The sequence below is a fragment of the Hypanus sabinus genome, chromosome 3 (assembly GCF_030144855.1).
Source record: "Hypanus sabinus isolate sHypSab1 chromosome 3, sHypSab1.hap1, whole genome shotgun sequence".
NCBI classification, from domain to species: domain Eukaryota; kingdom Metazoa; phylum Chordata; class Chondrichthyes; order Myliobatiformes; family Dasyatidae; genus Hypanus; species Hypanus sabinus.
The window spans coordinates 34806845-34829229 of NC_082708.1; the positions used below are offsets into that span (position 1 = coordinate 34806845).

Below are 22385 nucleotides of genomic sequence, written 5' to 3' on the forward strand. Positions count from 1 at the left end.
AATAGTGAAACAAGCACCAAGAACTGAGATTTCACTTGTGTGCAGAAATCAGAACAGTGGCATTGGTATTCTGCACCAAGGCAAAGTGTACATGGGGCAAAGTGTGGAACTCAAACCTTAGACTGAGTAAGAGGGGTAACACTCTAGAAGTGGACATTGTTATGAATATTTCTAACCTATTTGTTGTGTTTTCTTTCTTTTTCCAATATTTGTATTGAATTTCATATACACAAATACAGAATTCAAAAGGATACTTATTATAAATCAAAACAAGATAACACAAAATGCGCTCTATATAAATCACACTGATATAATCACGGTATCCATATTCATGATCAGTGAAATACAATAATATGGTTAATTATATTATTAAAAAATCTGCATCCACTACCAAGACAAAGCTGGTTGGTTAAAAAACAAGAAAAAAAAGAGTACTTTACCATATAGTCTTATAATAATAGCCCAGATCTATATTTTAATAGCAAAGATTTTTGAAATAGTTCAGAAAGGGTCTCCATAGCATTTGAAAATCTTGGTTAGAATCAGAAATCAAACAACGAATCTTCTTTAAATTTAGACATGACATAACATCACATGACCATTGAGCATGTGTGTGTGTGGGGGGGGGGGGGGCAACCTCCTTCTATTTAAGCAAGATCGCCCTACTGGCCATAAGGGAAATAAAAGCATAACAGCTAGTACCTGCAAATGAGAAGGCTCCAAAATGATAGCTCTTTCCTCAATGATACCAAATAAAGCACATTGTGTTTTTAAAATATAATCATAATTTATGTATTATGTCATGAATACCTGTTAGAGAGCATTCAGCCTTTGGGGGGGGAAAGAAACTAGTTATTTTCTCTTTTCAACCTTAAACTACTCTTTCTGGGGCCTGTCAATGACTTGAATTTGTCATTTTCTCTTTTTTCACTTGTCTGCTACCTGTAGGTGATGTCATCTGAAACAACCTACATAAGAATAAGCATAGTATAAAGTTAGCCATGCTGTCAATCTGAGAATGATTGAGAAATTTTCATAGTACTGGTAGTTCAAAAATTTCTCAATGCCCTGTTCGATTCCACATCATAAATAAAAAGACTGAAATGTATCAGCCATTCATTTTATCTCAACCTATTAGTGAAAGTCCATATGACATAGGAGCAGAATTAGGCCATTTGGCCCATCGAGTCTGTTCCACCATTCAATCATGGCTGATCCTTTTAATCCCCTCCTTGGCCTCAATCCTTAGCCTTCTCGCCGTAACCTTTGATGCCATGTCCAAAGCTCTGCCTTAAATATACCCAATTAGCTGGCCTCCACAGCTGCCTGTGGTAATAAATTCCACAGATTTACCACCCTCTGGCTAAAGAAATTTCTCTGCATCTGTTTTAAATGGACACCCCTCTATCCTGAGACTGTGCCCTCTTGTCCTAGACTTTCCCACTATGGGAAACATCCTTTCCACATCTACTCTGTCTAGGGCTTTCAACATTCGAAAGGTTTCAATGAGGTTCCCCCCCCCCCCCACATCCTTTTGAATTCCAGTGAGTACAGACTCAGCTATAAAACGTTCCTTGTACGATAACCCTTTCATTCCCGGAATCATCCTTGTGAGCCTCCTCTGAACCCTCTCCAGTGCCATCATTTCTTAGATGAGGAGCTCAAAACCGTTCACAATACTCAAGGTGAGGCCTCACCAGTGCTTCAGCATCACATCCACGTTCTTGTATTCTAGACCTCTTGAAATGGATGCTAATATTGCCTTTGTCTTCTTCACCACCAACTCTATCTGCAAGTTAACCTTCAAGGTATACTAGACAAGGACTCCCAAGCCCCTTTGCATCTCAGATTTTTGGATTTTCTCTCTGTGTAGAAAATAGTCCGCACACTCACTTCTACTACCAAAGTGCATGACCATGCATTTTCTGACATTGTATTTCATTTGCCACTCTCTTGCCCATTCTTTCCTAATCTAGGACCTTTTGCAGCCTACCTGTTTCCTCAACACCACCTACCCCTCCACCAATCTTCGTATCATCTGCAAACTTGGCAACAAAGTTATCTATTCCATCATCTAAATGATTGATATACAGCACAAAGAGAAGTGGTCCCAACACCGACCCTTGCGGAACACCACTCATCACTGGCAGCCAACTAGAAAAAGATAATTTTATTCCCACTTGCTGCCTTTTACTGATCGGCCAATATTCTAACCGTGTTAATAATACCATGGGCTCTTAACTTGGTAAGCAGCCTCATGTGGCACCTTGTCAAAGGCCTTCTGAAAATCCAAATATACAACATCCACTGCACCCACTTTATCTATCCCATGTGTAATCTCCTGAAAAGAATTCCAACAGGTTCATCAGGCAGGATTTTCCATGAAGGTAACCTTGCTGACTTTGTCCTAGCTGGTTCTGTGTTACCAAGTACTCCATAACATCCTTAACAATTACCTCCAACATCTTTCCAACCACTGAGGTCAGATTAACTGGTCTATAATTTATTTTCTTCTGTATTCCTCCTTTCTTAAAGATTGGAGTGACATTTGCAATTTTCCAGTCCTCTGACCATGCTAGAGTCCAATGGTTTTTGAAAGATCATTACTAAAGCCTCCATAGTCTCCACTGCTACCTCTTTCAGAACCATAAAGTGCAGTTCATCTGCTCTGTGTGACTTGTGCACCCTTGGGTCTTTCAGATTTTTGGGCGTCAGCTCTCTTGTAATAATAACTCCATTCAGTCCTCTTCCCTCACACCCTTCAACATCTGGCACACTGCTAGTGTCTTCCACAGTGAAGACTTGACACAAAATACTCATTTAGTTCAACTGCCATCTCCTTGTCCCGTTACGATTTCTCTGGCCTCATTTTCTAGTGATCCTATAACCACTCTCATCTCTCTTTTATTTTTTTACATAACTGAAAACGCTTTTACTATCCACTTTGCTATTGTTTGCTAGTTTGCTTTCGTATTTCATCTTTTCCCTCCTAATGATTCTTTTAGTTGCTTTCTGTATGGATTCAAGAGCTTCCCAGTCCTCTTGTCTTCCCACTAATTTTTGCTCTGTTGTATGCCTTCTTTTGCTTTTACATTAGCTTTGACTTCCCTTGTTGGCCACGGTTGTACTACTTTGCCATTTGAATATTTCTTCATTTTCGGAATACATCATCCTGTATCTTCCTCATTTTTCCCCAGAAACTCGCACCACTACTGCTCTGCTGTCATCCCTGCTAGCATCTCCTTCCAATTTACTTTGGCCAACTTCTCCCTCACATCACCTTTACTCTACTGAAATACTGCTCTGTCAGACTTTACTTTCTTCCTATCAAATTCCAAGTTGAACTCAATCATATTGTGATCATTGCCTCCCAAGGGTTCGTTTACCTTAAGCTCACTAATCACCTCTGGTTCATTACACAACATCTAATCCAGTATAGCTGATCCTCTAGTGGGCTCAATGACAAACTGCTCTTAAAAAAAAACATCTCATAGGCATTCAACAAACTCACTCACTTGAGATCCAGTTCCAACCTGATTTTCCTAATTGACCCGCGTGTTGAAATGTCCTGTGAATATCGTAACATTGCCCTTTTGACACACCTTTTCTATTTCCTGTTGTAATCTGTGGTCCACATCCCAGCTTCTAATGGGAGGCCTGTATGTAACTGCCATCAGGGTCCTTTTACCCTTACAGTTTCTAAACTCAACCCACAAGGTTTCAAAATCTTCCGATCCTATGTCACATCTTTCTACTGATTTGATGCCATTCTTTCCCGGCAGAGCCACACCACTCCCTTTGTTTGCCTTCCCATCCCTCTAATATAATGTGTAACCTTGGACATTCAGCTCCCAACTACAACCATCCTTCAGCCATCATTCAGTCATCATCCTGACAGTCTGTAATAGTGCAACAAATCATCCATCTTATTTCTTATACCCTATGCATTGAGATGTAACACTTTGAGTTCTGTATTTGCCACCTTTTTTGATTCTGCACCCCTAATGCACTAATGCTCACCCCGATGGCTGCAATTATGTCCTATCATCTGCCTACCCTACCCGACAGTCTGACCGCACGGTATCTTGGCTTCTTTTTACCATCTATCCTATCCCGAGTACCTTCACTCTGTTTCCAAACCCATGCCAAATTAGTTTAAACCCTCCCCAACAGCTCTAACAATCCAGCTCATGAGAATATTGGTTCCCCTTTTGAACAGGTCATACCTCCCACAGAAGGAATCCTAATGATCCAAGAACCTGAAGCCCTGTCCCTTGCACCAGCTTCTTGGCCGTGCATTAATCTGCCAAAACATCCTATTTCTACCCTCACTGGCATGTAGCATGGGCAGCAATCCAGAAATTACTACCCGGGAAGTCTGCTTCTCGACTTTCTACTTAGCTTATTAAATTCTCTTTTCCGGACCTGTTTGCTTTTCCTTCCTATGTCATTGGTACCAATATGTACCAAGACATCTGGCTGCTCTCTCTCGCTCTCCAAAATGTTGTGGACTTAATCCAAGATGTCCCTGACCTTGGCACCAGGGAGGCAACATTGTTAAGGTGTCCTGTTCACATGCATAGAATCTCTTGTCTGTTTCCCTGACTATTGAGTCCCCTATCACTACCACTTCCCACTTTTCCCTCTTTCAGGTCAAGTCAAGTCAAGTCAAGTCAACTTCTATTGTCATTTTGACCATAACTGCTGGTACAGTACACAGTAAAAATGATACAACATTTTTCAGGACCATGGTGTTACATGACACAGTACAAAAAACTAGACTGAACTATGTAATTAAAAAAAACAGAGAAAGCTACACTAGACTACAGACCTACACTGGACTGCATCAAGTGCACAAAAACAGTGCAGGCATTACAATAAATAAACAAGGCAGTAGGGCAAGGTGTCAGTCCAGGCTCTGGGTATTCAGGAGTCTGATAGCTTGGGGGAAGAAACTGTTACATAGTCTGGTCGTGAGAGTCCGAATGTTTCAGAGCCTTTTCCCAGATGGCAGGAGGGCAAAGAGATTGTATGAGGGGTGCATGGAGCCTTCATAATGCTGTTTGCCTTGCAGATGCAGCGTGTAGTGTGATGGCAGGAAGAGAGACCCCGACGATCTTCTCAACTGACCTCATTATCCACTGCAGGGTCTTGTGATCTGAGATGGTGCAATTTCCGAACCAGGCAGTGATGCAGTTGCTCAGGATGCTCACAATACAACCACTGTAGAATGTGATGAGGATGGGGGGTGGGAGATGGACTTTCCTCAGCCTTCTCAAAAAGTAGAGACGTTGCTGTGCTTTCTTTGCTATGGAGCTGGTGTTGAGGGACCGGGTGAGATTCTCTGTCAGGTGAACACCAAGAAATTTGGTGCTGTTTACGATCTCTACCGAGGAGCCGTCGATGTTCAGCAGGGAGTCGTCGCTCCGTGCCCTCCTGAAGTCAACAACCATTTCTTTTGATTTGTTCACATTAAGAGACAGGATGTTGGCTCTGCACCAGTCCGTTAGCCACTGCATCTCCTCTCTGTAAACTGACTCATCATTCTTGCTGATGAGACCCACCACGGTTGTGTCATCAGTCGTGTCCCTTCTGCAGCAGGGACCCATGTTCAGTGTCAGTAACCCGGTCTTCGTGGCATTCCCCTGGGAGATCATCCCTCACAACAGTATCCAAAATGGTATATTTATTATTGAGAGGAATGTCCAGAGGGGTGCTCTGTGCTAACCGCCTATTGACATTTCTATTTCTCCTGACTGTCACCCAGCTACTTGCCTCCTGCAACTTTGGGTGACTACTTCCCTGCAACTCTGATCGATGATCTCCTCACTCTCCTGTATAAGCTAAAGGTCATCCAGCTGCTGCTCCACATCCTTAGCATGGTCTTCAAGGAGCTGCATCCGGACGCACTTCATTCAGATATGGGGTCCTGGGTCTCCCAGGACTCCAACAGCCGGCATGAAGACACAACAGCCTTTTACTAGGGACAGTATGAGGAAAAATAAAGGAACCTTAACAGAAACTTGCCAACGTCTCTTTTGAGCCGAAGCCTCCTTTGAGCCAAAGCCTGACACTCTGCTCTCACCACTGGCCTACTCCGAACAACAGCTGCCCTGCTTGTCCTTCCTGAACCTTTAAACGAGTATTGCCAACCTGCCAGAAACCTTGTCACTGTGGCCTGTTCCTGCCGCTGATTGGGCTGTTGGAAGCCTTTCTGATGTTTCTGAGCAAATTCATATCAATTCACAAAAAGGTGTGTTTATTAAAAAATTGTTTACTCTAACTGACTGGATGACTTATTTCAATATTGCAACTTCAATGCACTTGCATATTTCAAAACCTTTAACAATCGTTGTTTCCTAAATATCTTTCTCATAAATCTCTATAGGAAATGAAAAGTACTTGTATGATGTGGAGGTTTTAGAGAGAGTGCAAAAGATGGTCACCAGGATGGTCACCAATATATTAGAGTATATTAGCTGTAAGGAAAGGTTGGACAAACTTGAATTATTTTATCTAGAGCACTAGAGAGTGAGGGGCAACCTGCAAGAAGTATATAAAATTATGATGAGCATAGATATTTCAAAGCAAATTTATTATCAAAGTACATATGACACCATATACAATCCTGAGATTTGGTTTCTTGTAGGCATACACAGTAAATCCAAGAAACACAATAGAACCAATGATAGACTGCACCCTACCATACAGGCAAACAGCCAATGTGCAAAAGACAATAAACTGTGCAAATTCTCCAATAATAATAAATAAGCAATAAATATTGAGAACATGAGATGAAAAGTCCTTGAAAGTGGGTCCATAGGTTGTGGGAATATTCCAGTGATGGAGCAAGTGAAGTTATCTCCACTAGGTTAAGAGGTAATAACTGTTCCTCATCTTGGTGGTGTGGGTCCTGAGGCTCCTGTACCACCTTCCTGATGGCAACAGTGAGAAGAAGGCATGGGCCAGGTGGAGGGAGCCCTTGATGATTGATGCTGCTTTCCTGCAGCAGTGCTCTATGTAGATGTACTCAGTGCTGGGTTAGGATTTACCTTCAATGGATTGGGCTATTTCTACTAGTTTATGTAGGATAGACAGTCAACATCTTTTTCCCAGTGTGGAAATGTAGAATACTAGAGAGCATAGATTTAAGATGAGGGGGTAAGTTTGAAGGAGATTGGCATGATGAGTTTATTTTATTATACAGTATGTGCCTGGAATCTGATGCAGAGGTGGTGGTAGAAGTAGGTATGATCACAGCATTTAAGAGACCCCTATACAGGCAATGAATAGGCAGAGGAGAGGGGAATATAGACAATATGCAGGCAGATGAGATTAGTTTAAATTGCCATTATGTTATGCACACACATTGTGGGCCAAGTGACTTATACTTGCGCTAATCTGTTCTATGTTCCATGCCCCAAAGATGCGCTGGTTGGTGGGCTAATCGGGTCTTGGTTAATAGGTTAAATTACTCTTTGTGTAGGCAGCTAGTTGGAAAATCAGTGGGTTTACTACTGATTAACATGGACTTCTGAGAAAGGTAGTTTATATGGCAAAAAGGTGTCGGAATGGGATTGTTGGGGTTGTCTTGAGCATCAGCAAAGACTCAATGGGATGAAAACCATTTCAGGGCATAAGGAAACAAGAAAGATGATGTGAAATACCATGTTCAATAACACTGAAATGGATCTTGAACCCAAAACCATGTCACTTAAGAGGTGACAAAGCAATGAAAAAGACAAAGCTGTCACATAGAAATGATCTACCTCAGGTTACTCCATTATGTAAAATAGATTTTCATAGAAACATATGGGATTAAAATTCTGCCAGATCTACACTTTGTCATAAGATTGTACCATTCATTATGATGCCATAATAAAATAGTGTACTTGAAGTCTGCTTTCCTACCTTTCCCCCTTCCTTTCCAGTCTTGAAGAAGGGTCTCAGTCTGTTCAATTTCCCTCAATGCTGCTTCACCTGCAGAGTTCCTCCAGCATTTTGTATGTGTTACTTGAAAAACTTGTATCCTCACATCGAAGTTTTCTTATGAATCATCATCTAAATTCAACCTGAAAATCATTCCAAGGCCTAGCTCTGTTTACAGCTTCTTCTCACCTTCCTGCACATTAGCTACAAACTGATACTTCGATTATTGCTCATTATTTGTTAATTGTATACTGCTGTCTACATTCTCCTAATTAAGTGCCCTCACAAATGAGTTTGTCATGGACAGACTGAATATATTGCATGAATGCACACTCCCTGTTTTATTTATGAATGCTTAACTGTTACTAAAATTAAAATGGTGTCCTCAGGACAGATTTAACAAAATGCTTTGACGCACTTCAGTTTGCAAAGAGTCTGAGGGAAAAAAAACTGAAAGGTTCCTAAAAATGTGCATAGAATTCACAATGTATGCTGAATCTAGATCCAGTCAAAGGAACGTCTGCAACACACCATTTTGTGCTATTTGCTTATTTCCGTGAGCCTGAAGTCCATCCAGGAATAATTGTGCTATTCATTGACAGGATGCTTCACCAACAGGACACATGGTGAGCGCCCTATATCAGTTAAAACTAGCTAGCCCTGCTTAAAGCAAGCCTCTAAACCTGGAAATTTAAAGGTAAAGTAAATGCCACGGGCAATAGTCAAGTGAGCCTCATCTGGAAAACTGAGAAGTGTGGTGTGTGTATAACATTATGGTTTCTAGATATTTTGAAAGCCTTGGTGGAGGAGGTATAGATGACAGTAACGGTGGCAACCAATTGACAAAGAACTGAACACAGCATCATATATATCTGAATTATCCCATGTGATTGGTCAAAAAAAATCACCAAATACAGCTTTAATCCAATCTATCTGTACTACTGGCCCCAGATAATGCTAAATCAGATGAATCCCATTCTCTCGCTTACTAACAATTGTTATCAATCAGGACCCAAATTGTATACTCACTTGCTCTGGCAAACTCTCACATACACAATATTATTGCAAGCCTCACAGCCAGCAATCACTGCAGGCTATTCAACTAGTGCAAACACCTTACTAAACTGAAGAAGGGTCTCGTGCTGAAACATTGACTGCATGCCAATTTCCATAGATGCTGCCAGGCCTGCTGAGTTCCTCCATCATTTTGTGTGTGTTGCTTTGGATTTCCAGCATCTGCACATTTTATTGTGTTTAACATCACCGAACACATTAATTTACATCCTTCCCCCGTCTAGCATGAAAACTTCTACACTGCTGAGTAGCAACAGTAAATCTGAGGAGTAGATGTTGCCCATTGCTGGAATACCCATTGCATGGCCAGTGGTAGAGCTCAAACTACTGAAGACTGAGATCTTCCTCTATAATCCTCCTTCTCATGTCCTACTTTAATGTCAAGTCACACTGTCTTAAAGATTATAAGCTGCAGGGGTGTGAGAATGCAGTTTTTGCTTGCTCCTCGACGCTAGGGAAAGCTAGTACATGAGCAGGCTCAATGGAAAACAAGTTCTCTCAATAGTTCTACAGTAGAGAATGCTGATGAAAATTTCACTGCAATGAGATGATTGGTGCATAGGGAAGCCCAATGGAAAGCTTGTGATTAGTAAGTCAGGAAGTAAGGAGTTATCCAACACCAATGTGACAAGGCAAAACAGCAGTATTCCTACCAAACCTGCACATTCCCTAAACTGCTCAAGACTGTCCCCATAACTTCTCTTGCAATCCCTTCCACTGAAAGTCAATAGCCTTCAAACAATCATCCCCCCTAAGGCAGCAACATGAAAAAGCAATAGAACAGGTAAAGGCACATGGAAGATGGCCACTGAAGACATATTCAAAGGTTAGAAATTGACTCATTTACCACTTTAACAGCCAAAACCCTATTTCTTTAGCAGGGGACTGATAATGAAATAGTGTTTTGGCTGTTAAGGTGCTACATGAGTGAACTTTTAATGAATATCATGGGCAAAAAGAGACTTCTCCCTTCCTGTCTTGACCTGTTTTTGCTTACTATTTAGCCAGTGTCAATAAGCATCATGATGGTGAATCTGCATCAAACCAATAATAATTATAAGACATTCCAGACTCTGTTCTTTTCTGATAACTAGCTTTAAAAATGCTCCCTCTATAGTCTGGGGAGGTATAGACTTTTACTAGGAGTTCTTCCCCTCTCTTTCCCACTTCAAACCCCTACCCATTTGTCCTAGTCTGTACACACCATGCTCATTCTCTCCAGCATGTTGTTACTAGGGACTGAACTCTTGTTGTGGGTACAATTGTATTTTTTGCACCAAATACTCCACCTTTTGGAGACTTCTGCAATTGGAACCAATGCTTGTGAGCATCCAACACCAACAAAGTAGAGGTGATAATTGAATTTAAAAACAACCAGCAACTAATTTACAAATAATAGCATTGTATTCAGCATGTGCTTAGTTATGTATATTTATGAAGGTGTAAATTAGAACACCTAAAGTGGCTGGACATCACTGAACATCTGTCTGGCAGCTTCTGGTACCAAGTATGTTGCTTCATTATCTTTCCTCTGGACTACACTGGTGAGGCCAAGAGGCATCTTGATGACTGGGTATCTCAGGATCACCATAGCTTCTGCCCAGGCTTGTGATGATGATTACCCATTGAGACAGATGGATTCCAATCAACCAACTGACTAGAGCACAGAGCTTTCTAGGTGGTATTACAGGTGTCAAGCTACCATTATATGCAGACTGATGGCATGATCTACCTTTTCTCCATTCCTCCAGCAGGCATTCAGGATTTCTGCACGAATCCCTTCACCAAAATGGAATCCTGCAGACACATGCCACAACTGTTCTATTTCTCCAATGGCTTCTGTAGCATCAAAAAAGACTGGTACAAATGAGTTTATTTTCAAACCTGATGTTTCATGTTAGCTTAGACAAGTCTATTACAACCATTTTTATTCCTTCTCGATGTCGTTAATAATCTTTGGGTCAGTATTTTGTATCAAAATCATCTGCAGACAGGAGCCACTTTGAGGTATAGGAGTTGAACCCCCATGTAGTCTTCAGCTGCCGTAGCCCATTCACTTCAAGGTTCAACATGTTCTGCTTTCAGGAATGCTCTTCTGCACACCACTGTTGTCACGCATGGTTATTTGAGTTACTTTTTCCTTCCTGTCAGCTTGAACCAGTCTGGCCATCTCCTCAGACCTCTCTCATTAACAAGCATTTTTGCCCACAGAACTGCAGCTCACAGGATGTTTTGGTTTGTTTTTTGTACCATTCTCTGCAATCTCTAGAGACTGTTGTGTGTGAAAATCCCAGGAAATCAGCAGTTCCTGTGATACTCAAAGCACCCCATCTGACACCAACCATCATTCCACAGCCAAAATCAGTTAGATCCATTTTTCCCCCCGTTCTGATGTTTAGGCTGAACAACAACTGAATCTCTTTTCCACGTCTGCATGCTTTTCTGCATTGAGTTGCTATCATATGATTGATTAGATATTTCCTTTAATTGTATTAATAGGGGTCCACCCCATACCTAATATAGTGGGCATGGAGTGTGTGTCTCCCAAAGGCAAAGAATCTTTCTATATATATTATTTTCATTCTTGCCATGACTCCAGCTGAAACTCTAAATAATATTTAGAATGTGATATGCCAATTGTCTTTCTGTCCTTCCACACACTTCAGGCTTTGAAATCCCACATTTGGTATCACTTAATTACTATTTTTATATTTGTCCTACTTTATTTCTCTTTCATTTTTTTCAGCTTTGCTGATGTCTTCCACTGTGGCCCTTGTCCTTTACTTAAATTTGTCAATGGGAAAAAAAATTGATTTATTTCAGAAAATGCCATTAGGCCCAAATAAGTTGCTGATTATCATAAAGCATGACCCAATTATTTAGTGTTCTAATTGTTATTGCATTTTCCTATTGCCAAACACTGAACGAATAAGTCATCACACACCTCATCTGGCTTTATCCCAGGAGACAGTTAAACATAACTCTCCCAAATAGTGTGCTGAAATAATGCTCTAAATTATGCAGATAAAGCATGGCCTGTGGAAAATTGAAAATGGAAATAAATTTACTAGCATGATCATTAAATCATTAATTTAAAACTATTTTTTTCTAACAAAAACTGATCAGCATCAGGTTTAATATCAATGACATGTGTCATAAAACTTGTTAGTTTGCAGCAGCAGTACAAGGCAAGACAAAAATACTATAAATTACAATAAAAGATATATATATATATATATATATATATGAAACATTTTATAAAAATAAAATTAAATAAGTAGTGCAAATTTTCCAGGTAAAACCTAATTGATTATTTGCAATTTTCAGTTAATTTTATGGAAGAAATATTCCATTCTATTGTTTTAAACCACCAGAATTTTAATGGCTCGTACAATTAGATTGTAATGCACAGATTATTTCTTCTTGCGTTTGCTTTCTTCAGATCTCCACCCCAAGTTGCAAACCCCACTGGCCTCGTACTCTTTTGATCATATGATGGCCCTTTGGGTTGTGTGGATTACAAAGGGGCGAAGAGATCTATACTTGAAGAATATGGATTGATTCAATTTCTGTAACAACACTAAAACACTGCAATTCACTGTTCTTTGTAGTCGTGTATTTTCTATCGTAGCAAATAAACAGCACGGACGCTGGTCGGAATCTTTATTTTATTCAAATTAAACAACTTGGATTAATTGGTTTGTCCACAAACCGGACGTTGAAGTGATGCACTAGCTAAGATGCGCGTATTTGAAATCCGTTAACACTTTCTCTCGGGAGTATTAAACGCATGTGTGACTGGTGCGAAACATGAATTTAAATGAGGGACGGGCCAATGCAAATCACAGTTAACAGCAGAAACCGGCAGCTGCAGTCCCGTCTCTTCTCTCTAACACACTAACACATAGAATTGACACTGAGAGAGGCCCGGAGACACAACAAAGGCAATCAACATCTCTTCTGTCACCTCTTTCATCTACACCTAATAAAAATATTAAGAAGAATTTTTTTCCTGAAATAAAAGCGTCTCGAGACCCACCTACATCTCCAGATATTGGTATGTATATAATTACGTTTCCTCCAATCTAATCCAGTTAGAACAACGGCTTTAAACTGGACCAGATGATACTATCAAAAGCGAACTGCTCAATAAATATTTTAATTGATGATTCCGTTTCGGTTTTTTTTTCCATATTTGATGCTGACAGATCCTCTGTGAGCGGTGTGTGTGCTTTTAACAGTGATTTCCCTTTGTTAAGAACCAATCTCGTGTTTCGTGGACTAGAGGCGAGTTCGAAGCGAAATTTATTTGTTTTTTTTAAATAATAATTCCAGATTAACTGAACATGGATCGAGATTTAGAGTTCGAACATTTTGATGAGCGAGACAAGGGAATGAGATACGGCAGAGCGTCCCGGCTGAACGGCTTACCCAGCCCTACTCACAGCGCCCACTGCAGCTTCTACCGGACCCGCACCCTGCAGACACTCAGCTCCGAGAAAAAGGCCAAGAAAGTGCGCTTTTACCGCAATGGGGACCGCTATTTTAAAGGCATCGTGTATGCAGTATCCCAGGACCGTTTCCGCACCTTCGAGGCCCTTCTAGCCGACCTGACCCGGACTCTCTCGGATAACGTCAACCTACCCCAGGGAGTCAGGGTCATCTACAGCATTGATGGCCAGAAGAAAATAAGCAGTCTCGAAGAGATGGTGGCAGGTGTGTATTGAAACCAAACCACGAAAACGTGGACCTTTAGTAGTTGCACTGGGTGGCAGAGAGGAATCTGTAAGCACCTGATGTGAGCAGGTGGACACTTCAGCATCTTCCTCAGTTTAACATATGAAACGAATAGAGACTAAACTCTCTCGCAAGCTCAAAACAAAAATCCAATCTTTAATCGCTCCGAGTGAATTCCTACAAATAAATTTACGTAATATATCGTGAAAATAAAATAAAATATCGTAAGAATAATAAGACTTAAATCCAGCTTTGAAATGCATAAATTTCAATAGTTTTTTTCTTAGGAGTGCGACAACCCCAGATTTTATGTAAAATCATGGAATAGTTTGCAATTTAAGTTCTCACATTTTTTTCTCAGGACGGGGACTTGCATCCAAAAACATCAATTCTTTCATCAATAAGCTAGACCGTAGGCGTAAGAGGGAGAGGCAAATGAGGTCCCATACATTAGAACGTATTATTTTTTATTTCTAAATCTTCCGACCATCTCTTTTTTTTCCTGTTATTTCTAATTCACTGCAATAAATGGGGAAATTGGGGCGAGCATTGGTTGGCTGAAAAAACACCCGTGAAGACTGTTAAACACCCCAGGTTATCTTGCATTATGATGGCAGTAAGAACCAACTTAACCATTTTAATCGAACACTTAAAGGACATGCAACAGACCAGAAAGTAGCACAAAGGCCGTGTCAGTTCAACAGCTTTTTAAACAGCGTTCATAACTAAATTAAATTTATGTGATTTGCCAACGGCGTAGTTTCAACGATATTCAAAAATATAAATTAAATACAGCAGGGTTGTTTCTTAAAGGTGAATAAGACTATATAGGAGGACCAAGGGTGTAAAGAATATCTGCAATGCCACACACAAAGAGGATATCTGGGTGGAGTCAGAATGCTTCCTTTGACTCTTTTGAAAGATGATTCTGCCCATAATTTTCCTTTGTTATTGTGATGAACTGAGTTCACCGAATTGAAAGTGCATTTGCATTGGTTAAATGTGAATCAGCTGTAATTACTGGTACATATTGAGAGAAAGTAACGTATTGGTATACAACGTGGGAAAAATTTGTAGGCGATGTTTGTCACTTTCTCCGGATATCATTAATAAAGGTTCGTCTATCAATGAAATATTTTTGCACAAATCATCCCCTAATATATATTTTACTCATGGAATTTCGCCATTTTGAATAATTTAATTTCAGCTCCTATTGAAAGTGGATGCACTTGAACAGGTCGAATTGTAAGGGCTCGGCTGTAATGGGTAATCTAAGAAGGTCGTTTTCAAAGCTTTTCCTATTATTAAGTTATTTAAATGTGTTAAATATACCAGCTATTCCTTTTATGAAGATGTGTAAACGTGCCACGTAGACTGACTGATCAAAGCTAAATGCCAGTACCCACTAAAGGTTAGGGTCACTCGCCGAACTCCTGGCGTTTGGGTATATGGTTACCAATGGCAACTCTCAGTATTAGGTTGCGGTGAATGTAGTAACAAAAACATATCGATGAGGAAATAACTGATAGTAAACAGAAAGCGACCTTCATTTTATTCCTTCACGCTGCAGAGTTTTCCAGCTAAGTAATTCCCGACCAACTTGTAGCTGAGGAAGTTGCGCCATTTTTGATTTGAGGCGGCTGGTTCCCCCTCGGGAAAACACGAGGCGAGGCATTCTGTTCAGATATACTTTGCAATTAATATTCAGCAACCAGAACGCAGCTGAGTAGAAAGTGTCCAGTTAAAAATATACACTGGGTTATGGTTTTAATAGAATCTTCGCCGTGAGCAAATAAATATGAATGAGGAAGCCATTTATTCCAAGCCATCAAATTAATTCAGTGTTAGTTTGAACGCTGATTCTTATAAAATTCTGTTTGAATATGGTAGTTGGAATACATGTTTTCATTTTACTAAATGAAGTAATTAGTGTTATTTGTTCTTACTATAGATTTCAGACTCAGATTTATCACCATTGAGTTATATGAAGTGAAATGTGTTGCTTAGCGGCAGCAATGCAAAGATATCAGATTACTCTAAGTTACAGAATAAATAAATCAAACAAGTTGGTGTTCAGGGGCCATTCAGAAATCTGATGACGAATGGAAGAAGCTGTGTTTCTGAATCATTGTGAGTCTGCAGGTTCCTGTACTTTTCCTGAATTGCAGTAAGAAGAGGGCTTGTCCTGGATAGTGATGGATGCCACCTCTTTGAGGCTCCGCCTCTTGATGTCCTCCATGGCGGGGAGGGTTGTGCCTGATGGAACTGTCTGAGTTACTTGCATAGCTATTTGATTTTACATTATTGATAGGGACTAATTATGGCAAGCCCTCACGTTAGATCTGTCTCTCCATTAACCAAAAATTGCACTTCCAACTCATCAGCAAATTTCTCTACCATTCTTAAGCTTTATTCTTAGCTGTGAAAACTTTTGAGCTTCATTAATAGTCTTCTGTATGGAAGATTGTTGGTCATTTCTTCTCAATTTTTAATCAATTATTCCCAGGAGAGAAGCAACATTTGATAGAAAAATAATTTAACATCCCTTCATCAAAGACATTTTAGTTCTCATAATTATAGGAAAATTGAAAAATTAAATATGCATATTCCAGTGTTACGTTAGTACTATTTGCAAAAAATCCTTAGTTGGTGTGGCAATTACATAGGATATTGGCAGATTATCTGAACATTCCATATTAAAATATGGACTTTTTAATAGTTTGAGGTAAATAATTTATGCCAGAATCAGTTTGAAGAAAGGAACTAATATTCTTTGTGATTTCATTAACAATTTATAGTACTGAGATAACTGAAGGCAGCAGTTCAGAAACTACGACATGTTAGAAAGGGATGAATTCGGAAACCCAAAAAATCCTTTCAGCTGAGACAAAAATTCACTTAGCTTCTCCATCTTCGACTACTGTATCTACTACTCTTGATGTGGTCTCTGCATTGGTGAGACTAAGCTTACCACGAAGTGGTCATTTTGTGGAGCACCTATAATGTGTCGTCTTCCCCGATCTCCTGATTGCATGTAATTTTTACTCCCCTTCCCACCCCGATACCAACCTGTCATTTCTCAGTCTTCTGTACTGCCAAAGTCAGACCACAAGAACATCATTTCATAGTTGCTGTATTCTATAACCCAAGGGTATGAACTATGAATTTTCTTATTTCCGGTAAGCCACATTCCATCTGCTCATTTCTTTCTCATTCTAGTCAACGACCCCTCTTCCCTGATCACTCAGTTTCATTGCCCTCCTCCACCTGGTTCTATCTGCCTACGGCCCACACACTACACCTTATGTTTCTCTTATGTCCTCCCCTCCTTTCAGCCACTTCAGCCTCCTTAATTATCAGATTCCAGCCTCTTGTTTTCCCATTTATCATCTACAAACCTTCACCTTGACTTCTACCCTCCTCTTTCCTGGTTGCATCTATCCCCTTTTCATCTCAGCCTATCACCCACCAGCCACTGTCTCCCATTCTCACTCCAAGATGGCACAATCTACCCATTATTTACCTCCTCATCTGGTTCCACCTATTGTCTGCCAGCATCTGCCTTAACCCTCTTCCTAGCCTCTTTATACTGGCTATGTTTCATCTACACTCTCTGTCCTGATGCAGTAGCTCAGCCCACAATTCTGCCCCCATGTATGCTGCTCAACACACTCATTTCCTCCAGCAGGAAAGAATAAGGGCAGGACTGTGCATAATAATGAATAATGTCCAAATTAAAAAAGATGAAATTAAAATAGAGTCCAAGAAATTATTAAAGCACAGGACTCCAAGTGGTGTTAAATGGATAATTTTCAGTAGTCTGCATTTGGACATTTTGATTATATTAGATGATATAACACACACACAATGCTGGAAGAACTCAGCAGGTCAGGCAGCATTTAAGTGAAACATTAATGAATGTTTCTGGATGTCCATATAATTAAAATGCAATCTGTGCTTATCTGTTGTTACTCACAAGGAACACAAAGAATTTCAAAAATTTATTAGATATGATAGGATACCACCTTATCCTTCTGATTCAGTTACTCAATCCCAAATTACCTATGATTTACAGATCTATAATCTTCTTTGATTATCTGTCCCATTCTTATTAAATAACATACAACACCAGTAATTTTCCAATGTAAAGCAACAGTTCTTGATTTAAGTGTTTTGGAATATTCTGAGCAACTTAATTAAAAATGTTCTCAGCTATGTCTTTTAAAACCCTGAAGTGGGAACTAAAGGGTTTTGACCTGACGATAATCTCATTAGTTTCTCCATTGTCCCATTTTAATATATTGAATCCAGTTAGTTCCTCCCTTTGGTAATATTTTTAGTTAGATTATTGACTGATTCAGGCTTATTACTACTCAATGTCAGAGAACTGTCCTGAATATACTTGATTCATTGCCTTTAGATCTTGATCTGTTTCTGTTTCTAACTCTATGTGAATATTAAAATTTTCCATCATGTAATGTAAAATCTCTTAGTAATTCCCATGAGCCTTGCATGCTCCCTATTTAATTCTTCCCAGAGAATTTCTATTCACTGCCCATCTTTACTAATTTTAATGACATCTTTGATCTCATCATTACCTTCATATACATGCTCCCAGTCATGTCCACATCAGAGTGTTGGGCATTCGGAGCTGACTGTGTTACAGTGTAGCACCTTTAATCTTCCAAACAAAAGATAAAGTTACTAATAACATATTTGATGTGTTTTTTAAATAATTTATAAATATATATTTATAGTCTCTTTAACACCATTGACATTAATGATTTTTAATAATAGTATTGCTCTGGCATTTATCTCATTGAGGTTATCCTGGCTCCTTATAGAACAATCCAATAACTCCCCGAACGTTTGGCGCTGCACATGATTGTCTGTCACATGTCTATCCAGTTATCCTTTAAAGCCATTTATTCTGTTTCTGATATCAATACAAGGTGATGTATTCTAGTTTGTAGATTCAGTTTATGTTTTAAAACAGTTTTTCATTATATCCATCTTAAATCTTTCATCCAAAATTCAAAATCTTTGTTTACTCCAGAAACCATCTGCTAATGGGGACATCTTCTCTCTTTCTTCTCTTTCTAAATTCACTATGATCATGTACATTTCTATCAAATCTTGACCTCCTTTGCAAGAAGAATAGTCCTGGATTCCAGTCTAAACTTAGCGCTGAAATCACTCAACTCTAGAAGTAAATCTTTTCTGCGCTCTCTCTGGAACTTCCACACTTTTCTTAAAATTTGGTAATGAGAATTTGAAGCAATATTCCATCTGTAATCTTCACAACGTTTTGGACAGATTAAACAAAAATTTCAGTGAGGATGAGAATGGGAATGGGGACAGGAATTAAAATGGTTGTCCATTCAGAAATTCTGCTTTTTGCAGATGGAGTAAAGGTGCTCAGCAAAGCGATTTCCCCCCAGTTTACATTGGGTTTCATCAATCGGGAGCTCCGGATATAGTGCCTAACAGATTCACAGGTGAACTATTGCCTTACCTGGAAGGACAGTTTGGGGCCATGAAGGGAGGTGAGGGAAAAAGTGAATAAGCCCATTGGAGTAGAATTTGGCCACTCAGCTGACCAATTCCATCATGACTGATTTATTATCAACCTCATTCTCCTGCTTTCTCCCCATAAACCTTGATGCCCCGACTCAACAAGAACCTATCAACCTGATTTAAATATACTCGGTGACTTGACCTCCATAGCTATCCTTGGCAATGAATTCCACTGATTCACATCTAGCTAAAGAAATTACTTCTCATCTCTGTTCTAAATGAATGTCCCTTTATTCTGAGGCTGTGTCCTCTGGTCCTAGATTCACCCACTGTAGGAAACATATTCTCCACGTCCACTCTGTCTAGGTCTTTCAATATTCAATAGGTTTTATATAGAACTCCCCCCCCCCCCACAACACCCACCTCATTTGCATCTGACCATGTCAGCCTCTGGGGTTTGGATGCTCTAAATCTGCAGAATATGGATAGCTGGTGTAGTCCCTTTAAAGATCCAAGCCTGCCTTGTTATTGGCAGCCATGTTTTGGTGCCAGGATTTTAATATTCAAAGAGCATCTGAACTGAGGTTCAGTGCTCAATTGTCAGCTCTACTTGGATAATTGTCTAACATCTAGTTTAGTGCCCTGTTCTCACTTCAGTCTTGAATTATGTCTCAATTCTAGTCTCAGATACTCTAATATTTGGGTCTTAACTATCCTTGCCCAGGCCTCTCGTTCATCATTCTTCTAAACTCCAGCGAGTATAGGCCCAGAGCTATTAAACACTCCCCATGCGTTAAACCTTTAATTCCCAGAATCACTCTTGTGAACCTCCTCTGGATCCTCTCCAATGCCAGCGTATCTTTTTTTTAGATCAGTGGCTCACAATACTCCAAGAGCAGTCTAACCAAGGCCTTATAAAGCCTGAGCATCACATCCTTGTTCTTATTTTCTAGTCCACTGAAAATGAATGCTGACATTGCATTTGTCTTCCTTACCACTGACTCAACCTGCAACGTAACCATTAGGGAATCCTGCACAAGGACTCCTGAGTCCCTTTGCATCTCTGATTTTTGAATTTTCTCCCCGTTCAGAAAAGTCTTCGCTTTTATTCCTTCTACCAAAGTACTTGACCATACACTTCCCTACACTATATTCCATCTGCCACTTACTTGCCCATTCTCCGTATCTGTCCAAGTCCTTCTGCAGTCCCTGCTTCCTCAAAACAACCCATTCACTTATCGTTGTATCATATGCAAACGTGGCCACAAAACCATCAATTCAGTCATCCAAATTGTTGACATATAATGTTAAAAGAAGTGGTCCCAACACCGACCCCTGCGGAACATTACTTGTCACCGGCAGCCAACTGGAATAGGACCCCTTTATTCTAGCTCTTTTCCTCCTGCCAATCAGCCATCTTCTATCCATGCTAGTATATTTCTTGTAATACTATGGGCTTTTCCTGATTTTTGTGCTCTTTGCCACTATTTATAAATCAGATCTTTAGTGCTTTCCTACCTATCTACCTGCAGCAATTCAGGATTAATGTTCATGTATCCCTATGCCCTTTTGTTCCAGTGTGCTCTTTAGAGCTGTCATTTATTCTCCCAACTGAAGGTGGATTTTCTGTTTGAACACTCTGTCTGTCTCAGACTATCAATCTCAGTGTTTTAAAAAAACCCTACTTCCTATCATTCATTTAATGGGGGCTATGATTTTTGCAAACTCCCTGTTTCAATATGGATATAAATGTTCCATAAAAATGTACTAAGGGACCTGATATGTAAGCATTTGGATAGACATGGACTTATTCAGGATAATAGGTCATGTCAAACCGATCTTCGAGGAAACTACCAGGAAAGTGGACGAAGGCAAGCCAGTGAATATTATCTACATGAACTTTAGCAAGGCATTTTGACAGGGTCCTGCATGGGAGGTTGTTCAAGTAGGTTCAGTTATTTGGCATTCAAGTTGAGGTAGTAAATTGGATTAGACATTGGCTTTGTGGGAGAAGCCATGGAGTGGTAGTGCATCATAGCTATCATGGCTTGCAGCAGGACCTTGACCAGCTGGAAAAATGAATGGGCTGAAAATTGGCAGATGGAATATAATGAAGACAAGTGTGAGCTGTTAAAACCAGGGTAGGTTTTACACGTTGAGGAGTATGGTGGAACAAGGGGACCTGGGAATACAGATCCATAATTAATTGAAAGTAGTGTCACAGTAGATAGGGTCGACTTTGGCACATTGGACTTCATAAATCAAAGTACTGAGTTACAGAAGACAGGATGTTATGTTGAAATTATATAAGACACAGGTGAGGCCTAATTTGGAGTATTGTGTGCAGTTTTGGTCATGTACCTACAGGAAAGATGTAAAAAAGGTTGAAAGAGTACCAAGGAAAAACTGCAAGGATGTTGCTGGGTCTGGAGGACCTGAGTTTCATGGCAAGGCTGAATTGGTTATTACTTTATTCCTTGGAATGTAAAAGATTGAGAGGAGATTTTATAGAGTTATGCAAAATTATGAAGGGTATAGATAGGATAAATGCAAGCATGCTTTTCCTGCTGAGGTTGGGTGGGACTACAACCAGAGGTCATGGGTTAAAGGTGAAAGTTGAAAAGTTTAAGGGGAACATAAGAGGAAACTTCTTCACTCAGGAGGTCGTGAAAGGGTGCAATGAGCTGTCAGCTCAAGTGGTACATGCAAGCTCGATTTCGACATTTAAGGGCAGTTTGGATAGGTACATGGATATTCGAGATATGCAGGGTTATGGTCCTGGTGCAGGTTGATGGAAGTTGGCAGTTTAAATGGTTTGGCATGATCTAGATGGGCTGAAGGGTCTGTTTCTGTGCTGTACTTTTCTGTGTTCTCCAACTCTAAATGGAAACTTGTATTTGTCCTGCTCCTCTCTGTAGTGCTGTCAAATAAGTATGGGATGGAAGAGAAGGTGAACATGATGTCAGTGTGGAATGGAGAAAAGGGAGGGTGATTTTTCCAACCCCTGCCAAACATGTCCAGCATCAGCTAGTTTATTTTTTTCCCAATTTGAATGACCTCAATTATTGAACATAGAACACTGAGATTACAGCACAGTAAAGGCCCTTTGGTGTCAAATTTTTAACGTA

The 22385-nt window shown here is 39.9% G+C and overlaps 1 protein-coding gene across 1 annotated transcript in view; it reads left to right on the forward strand.

The window, feature by feature from the left end:
* Window positions 1–13349: 13349 nt before the first annotated feature.
* dclk1a (doublecortin-like kinase 1a) overlaps window positions 13350–22385 on the forward strand; it is a 278189-nt gene continuing 269153 nt past the window's right edge. The window contains exon 1 of the mRNA XM_059963285.1: window positions 13350–13719. Coding sequence (XP_059819268.1) covers window positions 13350–13719 — 370 coding nt within the window. The remainder of the gene's footprint in view (window positions 13720–22385) is intronic.